Source organism: Phyllostomus discolor, chromosome 1 (genome assembly GCF_004126475.2).
Source record: "Phyllostomus discolor isolate MPI-MPIP mPhyDis1 chromosome 1, mPhyDis1.pri.v3, whole genome shotgun sequence".
Classification (NCBI taxonomy): Eukaryota; Metazoa; Chordata; class Mammalia; order Chiroptera; family Phyllostomidae; genus Phyllostomus; species Phyllostomus discolor.
The window spans coordinates 209,620,600-209,636,431 of record NC_040903.2 but is presented as its reverse complement, the minus strand read 5'-3'; the positions used below and the strand labels follow the sequence as shown (position 1 = coordinate 209,636,431).

The window sequence follows — 15,832 nt, the reverse complement described above, 5'->3', positions numbered from 1 at the left end:
AAGTGGTGGGGTTCATGACCCTCAAGACCCGAGGGGACCAAAGGACGATGGCACAGCGGTAACAGAGAAAGCCACCTCTAAGATCGGAGTGCAGGGCCTGAGACAGTAGAGGTGCGGAGGTTGTTCAATCGTAAGGAGGCTAATTCAGGGCGTGACCACGGAGTAGACGGCAGGCTGGTGGGACGGCTGGCTGAGGTGGGGTGGAGGAAAAGACCCATGAGAAACAAGAGGTCGAGAACCTGGGAGCCAAGGAACTGGGTGGACGGGGTGCTGAAGGCCTCAAGAAGGAAGCCCTGGGTAGGAGCGGACAGGAAGGCGAGCAACCAGAGCCCAGCGTCACTGATGAAGGACAGAGAATGACAGAGAATGACGGGTGATCGGTAAATGTCAGGACCAAGGAGGGGCTGGCGCACTGGCAAGCCTGACACTCAGACTACGGAGGGGAGAGAAATGGCTTCGAAGCCGCAACACGGAACAGGAATCTCTACCCCACCCAACATGCATGGAACACGCGAGAGGGGAAGAGAGCACCCACGTGAAGGGGCCGCAGGGAAACGAGTATCACTGGAGAGAGCCCGATCCCGAGCACGGGAAGGACGAGAGCAGCTTTCGAGAGACGCTGGGAACACAGGGTGTGTGCATGCCATCTGGGTGTGGCTCCAGAGGGCACCAGGGAAGGGTTCCAGGGCGAGAATCGCCAACGAAGTAGCCCTGAAACGTGCGCCGTTGAAGGTGCTCTACTGTGATTCTGACAAAGACCCTGAAACGACTTTGCGCTCTGTTTTTGGTCACTGATTTTTATCCATCATGCGTAATGCAGTCAAAACAGTGTTAAGATGAAATTCACATACAAGCACTTACCTCTATTTCTGTAATTTTTTCGGAGGGATTGTCGATTAAGAAACGCGCTAAGGTCCCAGGAGTGGTTCTGTAGGTTAGAATGATTGAGTTTTTAGGGTCCTCGCACCACTGAATGAAGAGGTCTCTTGAAAACCCACACTCCAGGTCGGGCTGGCTGGCGAGCACCACTTTAGGGCTGGGGACCCGAGCCAAGTCAGAGAGACCGTGGCACAAGGAGAGATGGCGAAACTGAAACGGATTGTTTCTTTTGTCTTCAAAACACCTCATCAGTTTGTCGCTCATCCACTCCACCTGCCGCGGGAGGAGAGGTGACAACAGTGAGGCAAGGCTGTGTCATGACTTCAGCGTATTCTCCAACAGGCAAGGGGTTCCAGTTCTACCTCAAGCCTCCCCCACGCCCCACCGGCTGCTCAAACTGGGGCTTTTTAGACTATCATTTTCTGCTTCTATTCCCCGTTAGATCCTGCCGCCCCAGTGCTCACCCCTAAAAATCCAGTTTTGCATTACGTTGCACTTCTGAATTCCATTACATCTATTGAGCAGGTTATGGGTAAGTTCTAAATGAGTATCTTACCCCAGAAATGGCTATTTCAAGGATAAGGGCTTCATTCAAAAAGAAGAGAAAAATGAATTCTAACATTCATAGCCTGTGAGGTTGGCTGAGTTTCCGTCCCCGTAACACAGACTGACACTCAGTGTTAGAGGAGCAGCAACTTGCTCAGTCTGTGAAATGGGGGAAAACACAGCCGACTGCACAGAGTCTAGACGGGTTAAATGAAACTGTACAAGTAAAGCAGAAAGAACAGGAAGTGGTTAATTTTTAGCTTTTATTGTCACTGTCACCGTCAACCTCTTCAACAGAAAGACGAACTCCGAAGGGCGCTGTTCCCCATAAGCCCACTCTGCAGCACACCCCACCACCCACGGCGGGCAGGGGGGAGAGGCGCACCTGGGACTTGGAGAACTCCACCACGTTGTAGCTGACGTTGTTCAGCAGGGCCAGCGAGTAGACGCCCAAGCCCGCGTCCTTCGTCCTCCAGATCTGGTCGAGCAGCTGCGCAAGCTCCAGCACCCTGCCCGCGGTGTCCACCGCGATCAGCACGTTGCCGTCACCGCGCAGCGTCTCCAGGACGTTTGCTGGAGGACGAGAACGGAAAATCCTTACAGGACACAACAGCGCTAGCCGCCAAATCAGAGATAACTTTATCTCAACGTTTTTACTATAAAAACTGTAATTTATGCCTGGCTGGCATAGCTCAGTGGATTGAGCACGGGCTGCGAACCAAAGTGTTGCAGGTTCGATTCCCAGCCAGGGTACATGCCTGGGTTGCAGGCCATAACCTCCAGCAACCACATATTGATGTTTCTCTCTCTCTCTCTTTCTCCCTCCCTTCCCTCTAAAAATAAATAAAAATAAAATATTAAAAAACCCCAAAAACTGTAATTTATAAATAAACCATCACTAGGCCAGCTACAAAATAAAAGAATTTCATTCAGGCCACTGCAAATACTTTCTATTCTGTGATATTATCCTTCTAGGAATGAAAACAATGCCATTGTCTCTCAGTTTTCTTCACTGACAAATTATAAACCACTGGTTTCCACACCCAATCACCCACAGTACACACGAAGATGTTTTTACAGTACACTGGGAAAAATGAACGTGCAGGTCAAGTGCAACCATCCTGGGGTTTCCCGGTCACTCCCGTACTGCCTGTCCACCGCAATGAACGTTGTTGCTATAAACAATGCCCCAACTTATACACACACGTGTACTCCATATTAATACATACATGTTTTGGATATATGTGTGTCTGCAGAATAAAATAGATGATATGCTCTCTTCAAACAAAAGTATTTTCATAAATAGATTTAAATAGATTCCCTTGCTCTAGATAGAAGTCTGCTTGAAAATATTTAGTAAAACCAAACTCTTGCAAAAACAAGAATTGCAAACCTTCTTAAAGTTAGTGTAACAGAGTATACACATTCCACTTTTTTAAGTGGATAGACAAAGGCAGTGGCTTCAAACATGTTTAAAAGTGGAATCAAACCTTCCCTGCTGAAATCCCATGTAGCTTATAACAACAGAACACGAGGCGAAGCAACTGGAGACAATGCAGAAGCAACCAGGGATGGCCCACAGGCACCCCTCTAGAGCCAGGGCGACTCGACTGGCATGTAAAACCCCCAACACCAAAATTAGTGACCCGCCTGCACCTTCACTTACCTCCTTCCTTCATCTTTCTTTTACAGTGTGTTTTCCTAACAGAGTCATATGAGACCTTTACACCCAGCATTCCCTCGACCTACACCCGTGAACGCCAGGGAGAGCTGGCTCTGCACCGAATGGCAGGGAGAAGCCAGTCTTTATACCTGTCCCACAAAAGTTAAATTCAAACCAGCAGAAGCTTCTTTCTGTACAAAAGATTATTATGGTCATGCAGCACTTTTTCAAAAAATACTAGTTAGCCAGTCTCTTAGAGGAGAGGAGTGTTAACCAGAGCCGCGTAAGCAGCAATTCCCACTGCCGTGCACCCCGCAGCGCTCCAGAGAGGACACCGTGCAATACGTACTCAGCAGCTGCTCATCCCTCTGTTTTCTCCTGGGCTGCACGTACGTGGCATTGAAGGAGTCCGTGATGAGCAGGGACGGTCTGCTTAGCATTTCCAGGGAACATCCATTTAAGTGGCTATAGCGAATGTGAAGAAGAGAAACATTTTCTATCACTTCAAATAAATAACAGTTTATCTTACCCAAAATTAAGCAACTTCTTTTATAAGGTTTTTTCCTTTTCTAACTGTGAAAGTATACATACATGCTCACTGGTAAGAAAATCTGGTAAATTAAAAAAAAAAAAAAAAGGAAAACCCAGATCTTCCAGAGTACCACCATTTAGATATAATTGATATAATGTGCTCTGAATACAAAATGAGTATTTAAAATTAAACTCTTGTATGTCCTTTTAAAGGGAGTCTGACTTCACCTATGGTTATATTAGATGGAAATTATTACTGACTCTGACGAAAAGAAAATCACAAGGTTCCTTTAAATAACAGGTCAGGAACATATAAGGTACAGTTTGATATACAAAAATTAATCTCCTTTGCAAATCTCCAGGGAGAAATCTGTTTTACAGAGTGGATACTAACATGTAAATTTCAAATACATCTTTTATTTTTTATCATAATTTTCCCTTACAATGCAATTAATTAATTAATTCTAAAAACATTCACTAGTTGGTACTTTTAAATTGCTTTAGATTTCTGGTTAAAAAATAACTTTGTTTCTAATTTTCCCTCCAAAGTACAAAATAATACCAACTGTGTTTCTATCAGCATTTTCCTTGATATACCTACATCTCCCTCTTGTGGTTGAAGTCAACTGCATAAACAATTTCTTCTTCGCCATCTTTGACTATTTTCCATATTGTTCCACCTATCATGTGACCGGCGGGCAAAGGTGTGATGGACAGGCCATGTCCTTTACCTGTATCAGCAAGATAACGGCAACGCTCAGATCCCTTCCATCCCCAAAGAAAGGCTATTTATTTGTAAACTACTCTTTAATAGGTAACACACACAATGATGCAAAATTCAAAAGTAAACAGGCGCAGACTGAAATGCGAGTCTCATCTGCTGCCGCGACCACCCCGCTCCCTCGCGGAGGCAAACGCCGTTGCCCCTTTACTAATAAGCATCCCTGCAGGCATCCTGTGCCTATGAGCGAGAGGCTAGAGCCTGGACTCCAAGTCACCACCACTAGTACATTAATTAGGAGGAACTAATCCGTTTGAAGAGGTGCACTGCACACACAATCATCAGGTGTTCCCGTTTCTGCTGACCCCTAACTGATCGTCCCTCTCTCGTTTCCGTAAAGGATCCGTCCTACAGGACAACTCAGGGCATGCACGACTGCTGAGAGCCCTGTCACTCCCTGGCCAGCTCCCCCGACCCCACCGCCGCCCGGTTTCCTCAAGGCTAGGGTCCGCCCCGAGAGTCTTCACTGCTGTTCCCTCTGCAGATGCCACGCACATGCTTAACACGTGACTTCCTGACCTAGTGACAGAAGGAACTTTTGGTGCCCGATTCTAGAACTCAGTCATTCTGTCCTCTGTGCTGCCGTCCGACTCTGTTTCCTTCAGTCACAACACTCAGTCCCCTGAGCGACCTCACGCCCCCGTCCTACGTGGGAGCCCCGGGAGGGAGGGTCTGGGCACGGCAGCTCTGCGCACTGTGCAGGGCGGACAACAGGCGGCTCCCCCGAGTTGAAAGTGCAAAGGCCCGAGTTGTTCGCCTTTTGTTAGTGTTTCATCGGGAATACTTCTCCATCTAAACGCCATGGGGGAGGTTCAGCATTCTCATTTAAAAATGCTAATTTTCTGTCCCTCGGACCATAATGCCTACGATTTTTACTACAAATTTCCCCCGTACTTTCCAGCACATTAAACCCCATCAATCCAATTATTTACTGCTGGAGATACTGTTTACCTTTCAGGTTCACAATCTGCGAGAACTTCAACTGCTGGATTTTATCGAAGGCTGCGTCCACATCGTCCAGCGTGAAGAGCGTGAAGTCTTCCGTGTTGTGTCGAGACTGGAAGAGCCACACACACGAAGGTCAGAAACGATCAGGGCGGAAGGGCTAAGCACTTCTGTGGCCGCTGAAGTTACCTGGTAAAGGTCATACATGAACATCTGCCCCATCTTGTAAACGGGGATGGTGGCGTAGATGGCGCAGTTCAGGCCCAGCTTGCCGACGGCGTAGGGGAGCGCCCCGAGGTGCAGCGGGTCCGGGTGCGACAGCAGCACCGCGTCGATCTGGTGCACGTGCCTGGGGGGACACACGGAATGACCACGGTGCAAAGCGTGATCATTTAAGGGTGAAGGCGGGAGAGTCAGAACTGTTGCACCAATTCTGAGTCCTCTCGGTGTTCTGAACTGAAGACTGTGCTGGAGTAAAAACGCTGACAGTATGATGCCTACAAATTTCAATTATTACTACCCGTCAAAATTATTGCATGTCACACATAAATATATAGCGTCTAGAGATGTTTAAAAAAGAAAAGTAAAAGAAAGAGTAGACACCACATGTAAGCTGGTTTCAAATGGCTATCTTATATACTACGAATTTAAGTTCAAGAACTCAGCTTGGAATTTCAGAAATTAAGAAGATATTTAGCTCTGGCTGTTGTGGCTCCATGGACTGAGTGCCAGCCTATGAACCAAAGGGTTACCGGTTCGATTCCCAGTCAGGAGAAGATATTTTAAATGGTCACATATTTATTATGGATTTTTGGCTCAGCTTTTTAGCATGGTAACTGACAGGCATATTCATTATAGTAAATTCATTAATTGATTCAATTAATCAATGAAGCATGTTCTCATTGACAAAAGAAAAAAATTTTGCTACAAGCCTTATATTTTTTAAATGTTTAAGTCCTCTTTCCTTCCATCGTTAGTACAATACTGCAAACATAACTGAATTTTTCTCTGAGGGGTCAGTATCGCTTTGTATCTCCCAGTCACTATTCTGAGCACCGAGTCTCAATGCCCAGCATCAAAAGATGAAAAAGTAAATGAATGTGGTCCAACTGCAGAACTTTCACATGGAAAGTGTTTCTGTTCTTCAAATTCTTATAAACTTAACCTTGCTCTTTTCTAAAACTCAGGTGCAATAACCTCTACTGAGATCCATTAGTTCCGTTAACAATTAATTTAAGATTATTCTGAATTTCAAATAACACAGTTTGCAAGTCAAGAACACTTTACAAGTGAAAATAGTCCCTCTTTGGCTCTTCGGCATAAAGAAAACTAACTCTTTCACTACAAACTAAATCACAGCAAAAAAGAAACACTGTGTGACATGAAAATAGCACTCCAGTGTAGGAAGAAGAGTTGGCTAACTAACCGTCTGGAAACACCCCGCACACAACGTACTTCCTCAGCGAATCGATAATGTCCAGGGAGAAGTGCTCGTCCCAGCCGCAGTCCAGCAAGAACCGGAACTCGTCGACCTGCAGCAGGTAGCAGAGAGCAGACTCCTCCTGAACCCCGGACAGGGTCGTCAGTTTGATGATAGACGTCATTTTTGGTCCAATGACACCAGTCCAAAGGTCCTTTCAAAAGATACAAAAATATAATTAAGCATAAAAGTACAGTCTGACATACGTAGTGACAAATTAATTTCCAAGCGGGAAGGAATTCCATAACCGTGGAAAGCAAACATTCTAAAGACCCATTTCCACCATGCTGAGTTGGAAAGCACAGACATCTGACACACTCCCATTTGCACGAGTCCCTCGGTGGCTCCCCAGGGTGATTTGTTGACGTGCAGTGAACTTGGGAATCAGACAGACTCAGATTTAAACCTACTCCCGTGTGGTTCTGGGCAGGCTGATTAACCCTTCTTCACCCATGTATCCCAGCCGATCACACGTGAATATTAATGCATACATAAAAAGGAGGTGACAATGTCTGTTGGGATGCCTACTACATACGTTCAAGAAGACATACCATGAACACTGCTGCTGTAAAACTAGAATTGTGGGCTGTTAAACAGATGTAAAAATATTCCTTAAGAAAATAGAGCTTTTCCTGGCTCGTGTGGCTCGGTGGATTGAACACCAACCCGCAGACCAAAAGACTGTCGGTTCAATTCCCAGTAGGGCACATGCTGCGTTGCAGGCCACACCCCCAACTGCGGTGTGCGAGAAGCAACCAATCAATGTTTCTCTCCTTCTCTTTCTCCCTCCTTTCCCCTCTCTCTAAAAATAAATAAATATTTTTTTAAAAAAGAAAACACAACCCTACGGAAACATTCCAGATCTTAGCTCCTTAAAATAAATCAGCCTTTCCTGGCTACCTATGCAGGTAGGAGAGGTCACTGCATACCTGAAAACACGTCACCACCTATCTGCCCACTGTCGTATCGACAAACCAGGATACACTGACTGCCCACCTTTCATAACAGGCTGTCAGGGGCTAATCCCACCACACCTGCCATCTGGTTCTCTTGGGCCGGAGCCAGAACTCCAGAGTCCCCCTCGTTCATCGTCACCAATGTGCACACCTCCTGGTAGGCCCCCACCCCCTCCCTTCCAGCCCGCCTCTGGAACAACGGTTATATTCGCCTGGTGCCTCGACCTCTTCTTCGGAGGCTCTCTCCTCCTGCCTACCATCAGAGACCTGACTTGGGGCTCTCGTTGTCAACTTGCTGTTTCCTAATTTCCTCACTTTGCCCATTCCCTCCTCCCCTCCTAGTCCCGACACTAGACTACGGACTCCGTGGAAGTAGAGACCATGCCTCCTGTGATCACAGTTATAGTCCGATGCCCCCACCGAGCCTCGCGTACAGCAGCGGTCAATAAATGCTTCTTGAACGGGTGAGGCACGGCTGGTACTAAAGCAGCTTCATGCCCTCATCGCACCATTAACAGTCACCTGTTTACGTGCCTTTCCTCTTGCTTGGGAGATGTCTCTGGGCGCCGGGCTAGGCTTGATCTACTGTCACATCCTTACTATAGTAGCGCATGACTTAATCACAGTGCATTTTCAGTAGTAGTTGTTGAAACAAATTAAAATTAAAAATATATCGACTTTAGCCCTGGCTGGCGTAGCTCAGTGGATTGAGCGCGGGCTGCGAACCAAAGTGTCGCAGGTTCGATTCCCAGTCAGGGCACATGCCTGGGTTGCAGGCCACGGCCCCCAGCAACCGCACATTGATGTTTCTCTCTCTCTCTTTCTCCCTCCCTTCCCTCTCTAAAAATAAATAAATAAAATCTTAAAAAAAAATATATCGACTTAGCGTGTTCCTATTTGTAAGGCATGAGAAATACAAAGACACTAATGCCCTGCTTGATAGAAAATGTGCACAAATACAACTAAGAGAGTCTCCCTGCCAGAAAGCTTCTCGAACCCCAACGGTTCCCGCAGGGGCGCTACATCTCATAGGCCTTCGGTGGCTGCGATGCCGCCGACCTGAGCACGTGTGGTGGGGACCCACACGCTGCACAGCGGAAGCCAATGGTGAGCCACCGTTGCACTTCCTTTTCTTTTCTTATGTCTGTCGTTTTACCTAAAAAGCCCTGCAGTGAGACGGTCCAAAATGAAATACGAGACAGCGCTCAAAGATGAGACTCCCAGGTTGTCACTGGGGAAAAGCAGAGAACAAGTACAAGTAGCACTGTTGCCAACGACGCAACTTGACCAAAGCTGGAAGGACTTCTAGCAGCTGATGTGCACAGAGGCGAGCACAATGCTGCCCCGCGCATGTAACTGGACGTGGAACCTAAGAAGCATGAGCCGAGGTCAACTGGAAACTGTAAAGAAACGGAATATCTAAACACCGCAGTGCTTGGTGTCAGCAAATGAAATGTACCGGATCGGGGCAACTGCTAGCGTTCTACTCCGGACACGACAAACTCAGGAGAGACAGAGCAGCTTTAATCCGGAGGCAAGACTCAGCACAGGCAGCGGCGAACAGTATCTATCCGACCTCCAGGAAAACCTGTTCACAAAGCCATCATTCAAGTCTACGCTCCAATTACAGAGGCTGAAGAAGATGAAATTGAAAGCTTTTAGGCAAGCAGCCAAGAGGAAATTCATCACACATCAAAAGGAGACACACTGATAATTACAGGTGAAGGAACACAAAAGTAGCAAATAAAGGAGAATCAAATATCGTGGGAATATTTGGACTCGGGCTCAGCAATGAAGCAGGACATTGGCTCCTGGAATCTGTGAGACCACCAGCTGGTCCACCACAAACCCATGCTTCTAACAACCGATGCCTGTGTACAAGGACATCACCAGATGGTCAATACAGAAATCAATAGATGATGTAATTAAAAACAGGAGATGGAAACATTGTATTCTCTCTGCCAAAATACGACCAGGAGCAGATTGTAGTTCTGACCACGAACTGTTAATATCAAACATTAGGGTAAAGCGGAAGCACACAAAAGATTCATAGCACCAAAATAAAGTGTAAATAACATCCTGATAGATTAAAAGTTCACATAAAAAACTGTTTAACTTAATTGACTGAGAACCAGAAAACCTGTGGACTAAAACTAGGAAATCAGAGAATGGGAAAAGACAAAGGAAGAAGTAAAAAGGAAAGAAAAATTGGGACAGATGACAGAAGAAACACTAAAAGTACTTAGACAGGCAAGAGGCAAAATGAAAAGGTGACAGGCAAAAGCAAGTTAAAATCCTGAACAGTTTTTTAAAGACCACCACAAAGATATAAGGGGAATTATAGGAGTTAATGAAAGAGCTAGAAGAGAAAAGCAAAAAAGGAAAAATAAGAAATCTCTACCAGGAGATTCAAGAAATACAAAGGAAATTTACACCTAGATTAGGAGTGCGGAATGACCAAGAAGGGAGCACAGTATCTGACCAGGAGCAAAGAACCGGAAGGTGGACACAGAACACTGGAAATCTACAGGGAAGAGACGAAAGGACGACAGGCACCCTGAGAAGGTTCCTCTGAGGAAGAACGTGTAGTTCTAGAAGGTACAGGGAAAGCCTCCCTGAAAGTACTGGGAGGAAACAAATGGCCAGGGGTAGCTGGGATACCCACAGATTTAATCCAACCCATAAAGACCGAATCTGTTAACACCCTAACAAGTACTTGTCAACAAGCAGGAAACATTCAACATACATCCAAATCTTCACGCAAGGAGATGCCAAGGAGGGCGGTGACCGTCGGACCACCGCTCTACTTTCCCGCACAGGGAACGTGATGCTCCGGGTGACACGACAAGAGTCTTCGGCCTCATGCGGAGCCCGGCGTGCTGGGTGCTCAGCTGGGTTCGGAAAAGGAAGGGGCACTGGAGGTCTGACTGCAAGCGCTCGTCAGGTGTATACTAAAGTGCTCGAAGACTTTCAGAAGGTGGGTCTACGTTTTACAGACACAGGAAAGCCTCTGACTGCGTGGGTCACAAACAGCTGAGTCGCTCTGCAAGAAATGGGCGTGCCTCGGCCCTGGCTGGGTAGCTCAGTTGCTTAGGGCCGCGTCCCAATACATCAAGGCTGCAGCCTTGATACCCAGTCAGGGCATGGGCAAGAACCGACCAATGAAGACATGAATAAGTGAAACAATAAATTGATGTTTCTCTCTCAAATCAATAAACTAAAAATTTTTTTAAAAAAACGGTGTGCCCTAGCACTTGATTGTCCTAATGCATAACCTGTACTATGGACAGGAAGCCTGTAAGGACAAAATGTGGGGGAACAGAAAGGTTTCCTCTCAGCAAAGGTGTTTAGACAGGGCGCATTCTCTCTCCCTATTTGTTTAATCTGCACACAGAACATGCCGTGTGAAAAACTGGGCTAGACTCGGTGAGTTTTCACTCCTCCTTCTTCTGAGTCTGGTGGGAGAAACATCAGTAACTTAAGATATGTACATGACACCAGCTTACTGGCAGAAAGCAGCCACGATTTGGAATGACTTCTGCCAAAAGCGAGAGAAGATAGCGCCAAAGCAGGGCTGCATCTGAACATCAAGAAGACAAATACCTTGGCTAAAGAAGAAATATAGGACTTTAACACAGACAATGAAGGCATTAATATGGTTAAATGCTGTGCTTATCTCAGTGCAGTCATCAGTTCAAATAGAGACTGTGGTTCAGACATCAAGAGGAGGCTGAGACTCAGAAGAGCAGCAATGGAAGAATTAAGAAAAATCACCAGGAGCAAAGGTGTGTCATTAGAGACCTAGGCTAAGATCACCCACACCCTGGCATTCCTAACCACTGTGCACAGATGGGAAAGTTGCACAGTGAAGAGGGCTGACAGGAAAAAACCGATTCATTTGAAATAATGGTGTCGGAATAGAACGTGACTAATACCTTGAATGGCCAGAAGATGAACAAGCAGGTCCTAGAACAAATGAAGCCTGAAACATCACCAGAGGCAAAAAAAACAACAAAACGAAAGCCGTTCTACTCCGTGCTCACTGTGAGAAGGCAAGGCCCCTTGGAGGTGGCAGTAACGCTGGGAAAGCCAGAAAGCCGCAGGAAAGGAGGAAGACCAAATGAGAGACGGACTGACCCCACACAGGGAGCCACAGGCAGGTCCACTGGAGCCGAGCAGGGCTGCCAAGACCAGGACCTGTGGACATCACCCACTCACAGAGCTGCTAGGAGTGGGAGCCAATAAACGGCACGGAACATACACACCACGATGATATTTAATGGCCTAAGAGAAACTCTGTTCTTCTCAAATCTACCTTACCTCCCGGTTTATCTACATCATGAAGTGAAGACACCAACTACCTTGCAGACAGAATGAGTTCATGATAAAATATTCTTGCAGACAGACCCGGATTTCAAGATATGAGAAGTATTTTTATTACAACTGCTCAGAATATAACAAAGCTATTTCTTTATTAGACATGCATTACTTACTGATCTCTCAGCCGTATACAAGATGAAACACAGTGACTTGAAAGGAAGAGTTCTTTATAAACCTAAAAAATAAAGGAACAAGAGCCCCATGAGTCCTGGCCGGGAAGCTCAGTTGGTTAGATTGTTGTCCCTATACACTATGGCTGCAGGTTGCCCTCCCAGTCAGGGCACGTGCAAGAATCGACCGATGAATGTATAAATAAGTGGAACAGTAAAGTGATGTTTCTCTCTCCCTCAAATCAATAAATAAAAAATCCAACTGTATGGAAGTCTGACAACCAAGGAGTTAAAGAAGAAACCTCCATCCAGACCCGTAGGAGGGGTGGAGAGGACCCGCAGCAAGGCAGCAGGCTGGAGGACCAGGGGGGCGGGTGGGGGGGGGTGGCACGCAGGGGCCACATTCATGTGCAAATAAAGCAGGGGGAGCAACTGAGGAGTGAGAAGGTTTCAGAGCGGAGAAATAAAGCCTCAAAGCCTCTGGCTGTAAAAATCTGTGGGGGTTGCGGCAGTAGTGGGAGAAACTTTCAGCCTCACAGGAGTTTGTTGGAGGGATCCACAGGGTCCTAGAACATACACAAGCCCACTCACCCAGGAATCAGCACCAGAAGGGCCCAACTTGCTTGTGGAGGCAAGGGGAAATGACTGAAAGCCAACCGAGAGTGGAGTAAGAGGCACTGTTCTTGGACTCCCCTCCCACAGAGAGCGCCACAGTAAAGCCAGGAGGGTTGCCCCAACACGGTGAATACCTAAGGCTCCGCCCCTTATAACAGGTGGGCTGAGACAATGTCATATGGGTCCAATGAAAGTACAGAAAAAAACTCCAGAAAAAGCCCTGGCTGGTGTAGCTCAGTGGACTGAATGCAGGACTGTGAACCAAGGCATTGCTGGTTGATTCCCAGTCTAGGGCACATGCCTGGGTTGCAGGCCAGGTCCCCAGTAGGGGGCACTGGAGAGGCAACTACACACTGATGTTTCTCTCCCTCTCTTACTTCCTCCCTTCCCCTTTCCAAAAATAAATAAATAAAATCTTAAAGAAAAAAAAAAGCCTCCAGAAAAAGAACTAAGTGAGGAGGAGACAGCCAACCTATCAGATGCAGAGTTCAAAATGCTGGTAATCAGGATACTCACAGAAATTATTGAGTACAGATGCAAAATAGAGGAAGTGAAAGCTATGCAAAGTGAAATAAAGAAAAATATATGGGGAACCAACAATGAAGGGAAGGAAATCAGGACTCAAATCAACGATTTGGAATGGAAGGAAGAAATAAACATTCAACCAATACAGAATGAAGAAACGAGGATTCAAAAAAAAAAAAAAAAAAAAAAAAAACAAGGAGAGGCCTAGGAACCTCTGGGACAACTTTCAACATTCCAACATCCAAATCATAGGATATGATTGCCAGAAGGAGAAGACGAAGAGCAAGAAATCTTATTTGAAATGCAAGCCACAAATCTACTTTAAAATTTCTTCACAGCTATGCTGAACTTTTACAGGTGAGATTAATTTTAATATACTTTTGTTTAACCCAATATATCCAAAATATCATCTTCACATGTAATCATTATTAAATTATTCATGAGATGTTTTACATTGTTTTTTGTACTGCATCTTTGAAATCCAGTGTGTATTTCCCATTGACAGCACATCTCAACTTGATCTAACAACAATTTCAAGTGCTCAAGAGCTACATGTAGCTCCTGACTACTGAAACAGCCCAGGTCCAGACACTGAAATCAATGCTTCCAAGTGCAGGGCGGAGTGTTCCGCCACTCCCACAGGGCTGCTCTGCACCACTGTTTTTACATACATATCTTAGGCTTGATTTTAATGGTATCACCGACCATTTAGTCTCCCAGGCTAAAAATTCTGGAGTCACCCTCTTACCACCCAACTGGCTGCCACAAGTTGAATCCTATTTGACATTTCAGAAATGTCTTTCTGACATCCTTTACTATCATACCTCAGTTGAATGAATGCAATTTCCTCTCATCTAGTTTTCCTGTTCCAAGTTGATCCTCCATACAGCTGCCGTCCTAAAAAAAATAATAATAACCCAAAAAACAAATATACTCATCCCCCTTCCTCAAGCAAAGTATTCACTGGCTTCCTACTAACTACGGAATGAAATCTTCTCAAAACTCCTCAAATCTTTGCATCCATGTTCTCCCTCCAGGAATGACCTTCTCTTGAGTTTAGTAAATTCTGTTTGACCCTTTGTGACCCAGCTCCATTTTTTACTCCATAATAAAGCTTTCTTGGTGTCCTTGGGCAGTACTTTATTCTCACCCAGCACAAACTAGGTGCAAAGAACACTGGTTGAATGGGTGTTGAATGCACAGGTGAAGAATAAATGGGAGCTCACCTTTGCATCGTCAATACTGAGCCCAGCACCCAAAGCAACATACGTGTGTGCTGGGGGAAGGAATGAACGTTAACCGTATCCTACGTTCCTTCTGAGCAGTGACCCTGACCCATACTACAATTCTCCATCACAATTATCTATCATAGTTACTTCTTCTCTCATTAATGACCCTGAATGTCGATGACAATTAAGGGAAATTCTGCAAAATGCCAGGGAAAAGGAAGGGGTCTTGGGTTGGCCTCTGAGCTCGGAGAGCCGAGTCTCTTCCGGGTCAGTTCCGCAAAGGCAGTGATTTTCTTAACATGATCGAAGGGGTTGAAAAACAAAAACAAAAAAACTATGAGATGGGCAATTGATAATGCAGGTTCGCCGGGCCATGGGAGACCAGACTTGCCGGGCTTATGGCTAGTCTGACCTCCTGTTTACTGGAGTCTGAAATAGGTTGGCGGTGGCTGGGGAGCGGGAGATGGGGAGGGCCAAGACCATTTTAAGTAAAAGAGACGCCTACTTTCTTCCCAATACCTTCCTGGTCTCTCAACCCGAGACGACGGATAAACCTGGAGGGAGGAGGCTGAGAACAGTCTAGCCACGAGACTAAGGAGCCAAAGCTGGCGTAGGGTTAACCCCTCCGGCACCGGAAGGGCAGAGGGAAGCAGCAAAAAGGGAGGGAAAGAGAGCGAGAGAGTGAATCGTTTGGACGCCCACACAAGACCGGGAGCTTGAGACCCACGAGGAAGTCACTTTTTCCGTCGCTGAGCACTTTTGCCAAGAAGGACCAGGGCAGTCGCAACCGAAACCCCGGGAGCACGTCCCAGCGGCGTCTGGGTGGGAGCTGGGGCCAGGCTGTCCCGGAGTGCCGAGGACGCCCCCTCCCCCAGCCAAAAGCTCGCTTCTTTTTTCCGCCCTCACTTGCCTCGTCAGTCCTCCCCCAACGCCGTCCACTGCCCTTCCCAACCCCTAGCCGAATCCAGGTTCAAGAGCGAGGAAAGCTGGCGCTCGCTCAGCAGCAGCCGCGATTTCCAGCCAACAGAAGGTCCGCAATGGCGGCCGCCATTTTGAAACCGGAGACTGACCGCCGAGGCGGGGGAAACTCGGGGCGGTACCACCTCTGAGGGGGGGTGGGGACAAAGTTTTAGGAAGGAAACGGTCCTTACACCAAGTCTCATCAGCTGGAACCTAAATTTTATTTTTAAAC

General features: G+C 46.5%; 1 protein-coding gene across 3 annotated transcripts in view; it reads right to left on the bottom strand.

Moving 5' to 3' along the window:
* Positions 1-15,718, bottom strand: part of CPSF2 (cleavage and polyadenylation specific factor 2) — a 30,557-nt gene extending 14,839 nt beyond the window's left edge. Inside the window, exons 1-10 of one of the 3 annotated variants that reach the window (XM_028507938.2) lie at positions 15,551-15,718; positions 14,236-14,308; positions 12,275-12,336; positions 6,801-6,979; positions 5,535-5,694; positions 5,352-5,457; positions 4,221-4,350; positions 3,438-3,553; positions 1,811-1,998; positions 862-1,152 (exon numbers count right to left, since the gene is read on the bottom strand). In XM_028507938.2, the coding sequence (XP_028363739.1) occupies positions 862-1,152; positions 1,811-1,998; positions 3,438-3,553; positions 4,221-4,350; positions 5,352-5,457; positions 5,535-5,694; positions 6,801-6,949 (1,140 nt within the window). In that variant the 5' untranslated portion in view covers positions 6,950-6,979; positions 12,275-12,336; positions 14,236-14,308; positions 15,551-15,718. The remainder of the gene's footprint in view (positions 1-861; positions 1,153-1,810; positions 1,999-3,437; positions 3,554-4,220; positions 4,351-5,351; positions 5,458-5,534; positions 5,695-6,800; positions 6,980-12,274; positions 12,337-14,235; positions 14,309-15,550) is intronic. The other 2 variants (XM_028507940.2, XM_036013349.1) reach the window with 2 other exon arrangements.
* Positions 15,719-15,832: the final 114 nt, after the last annotated feature.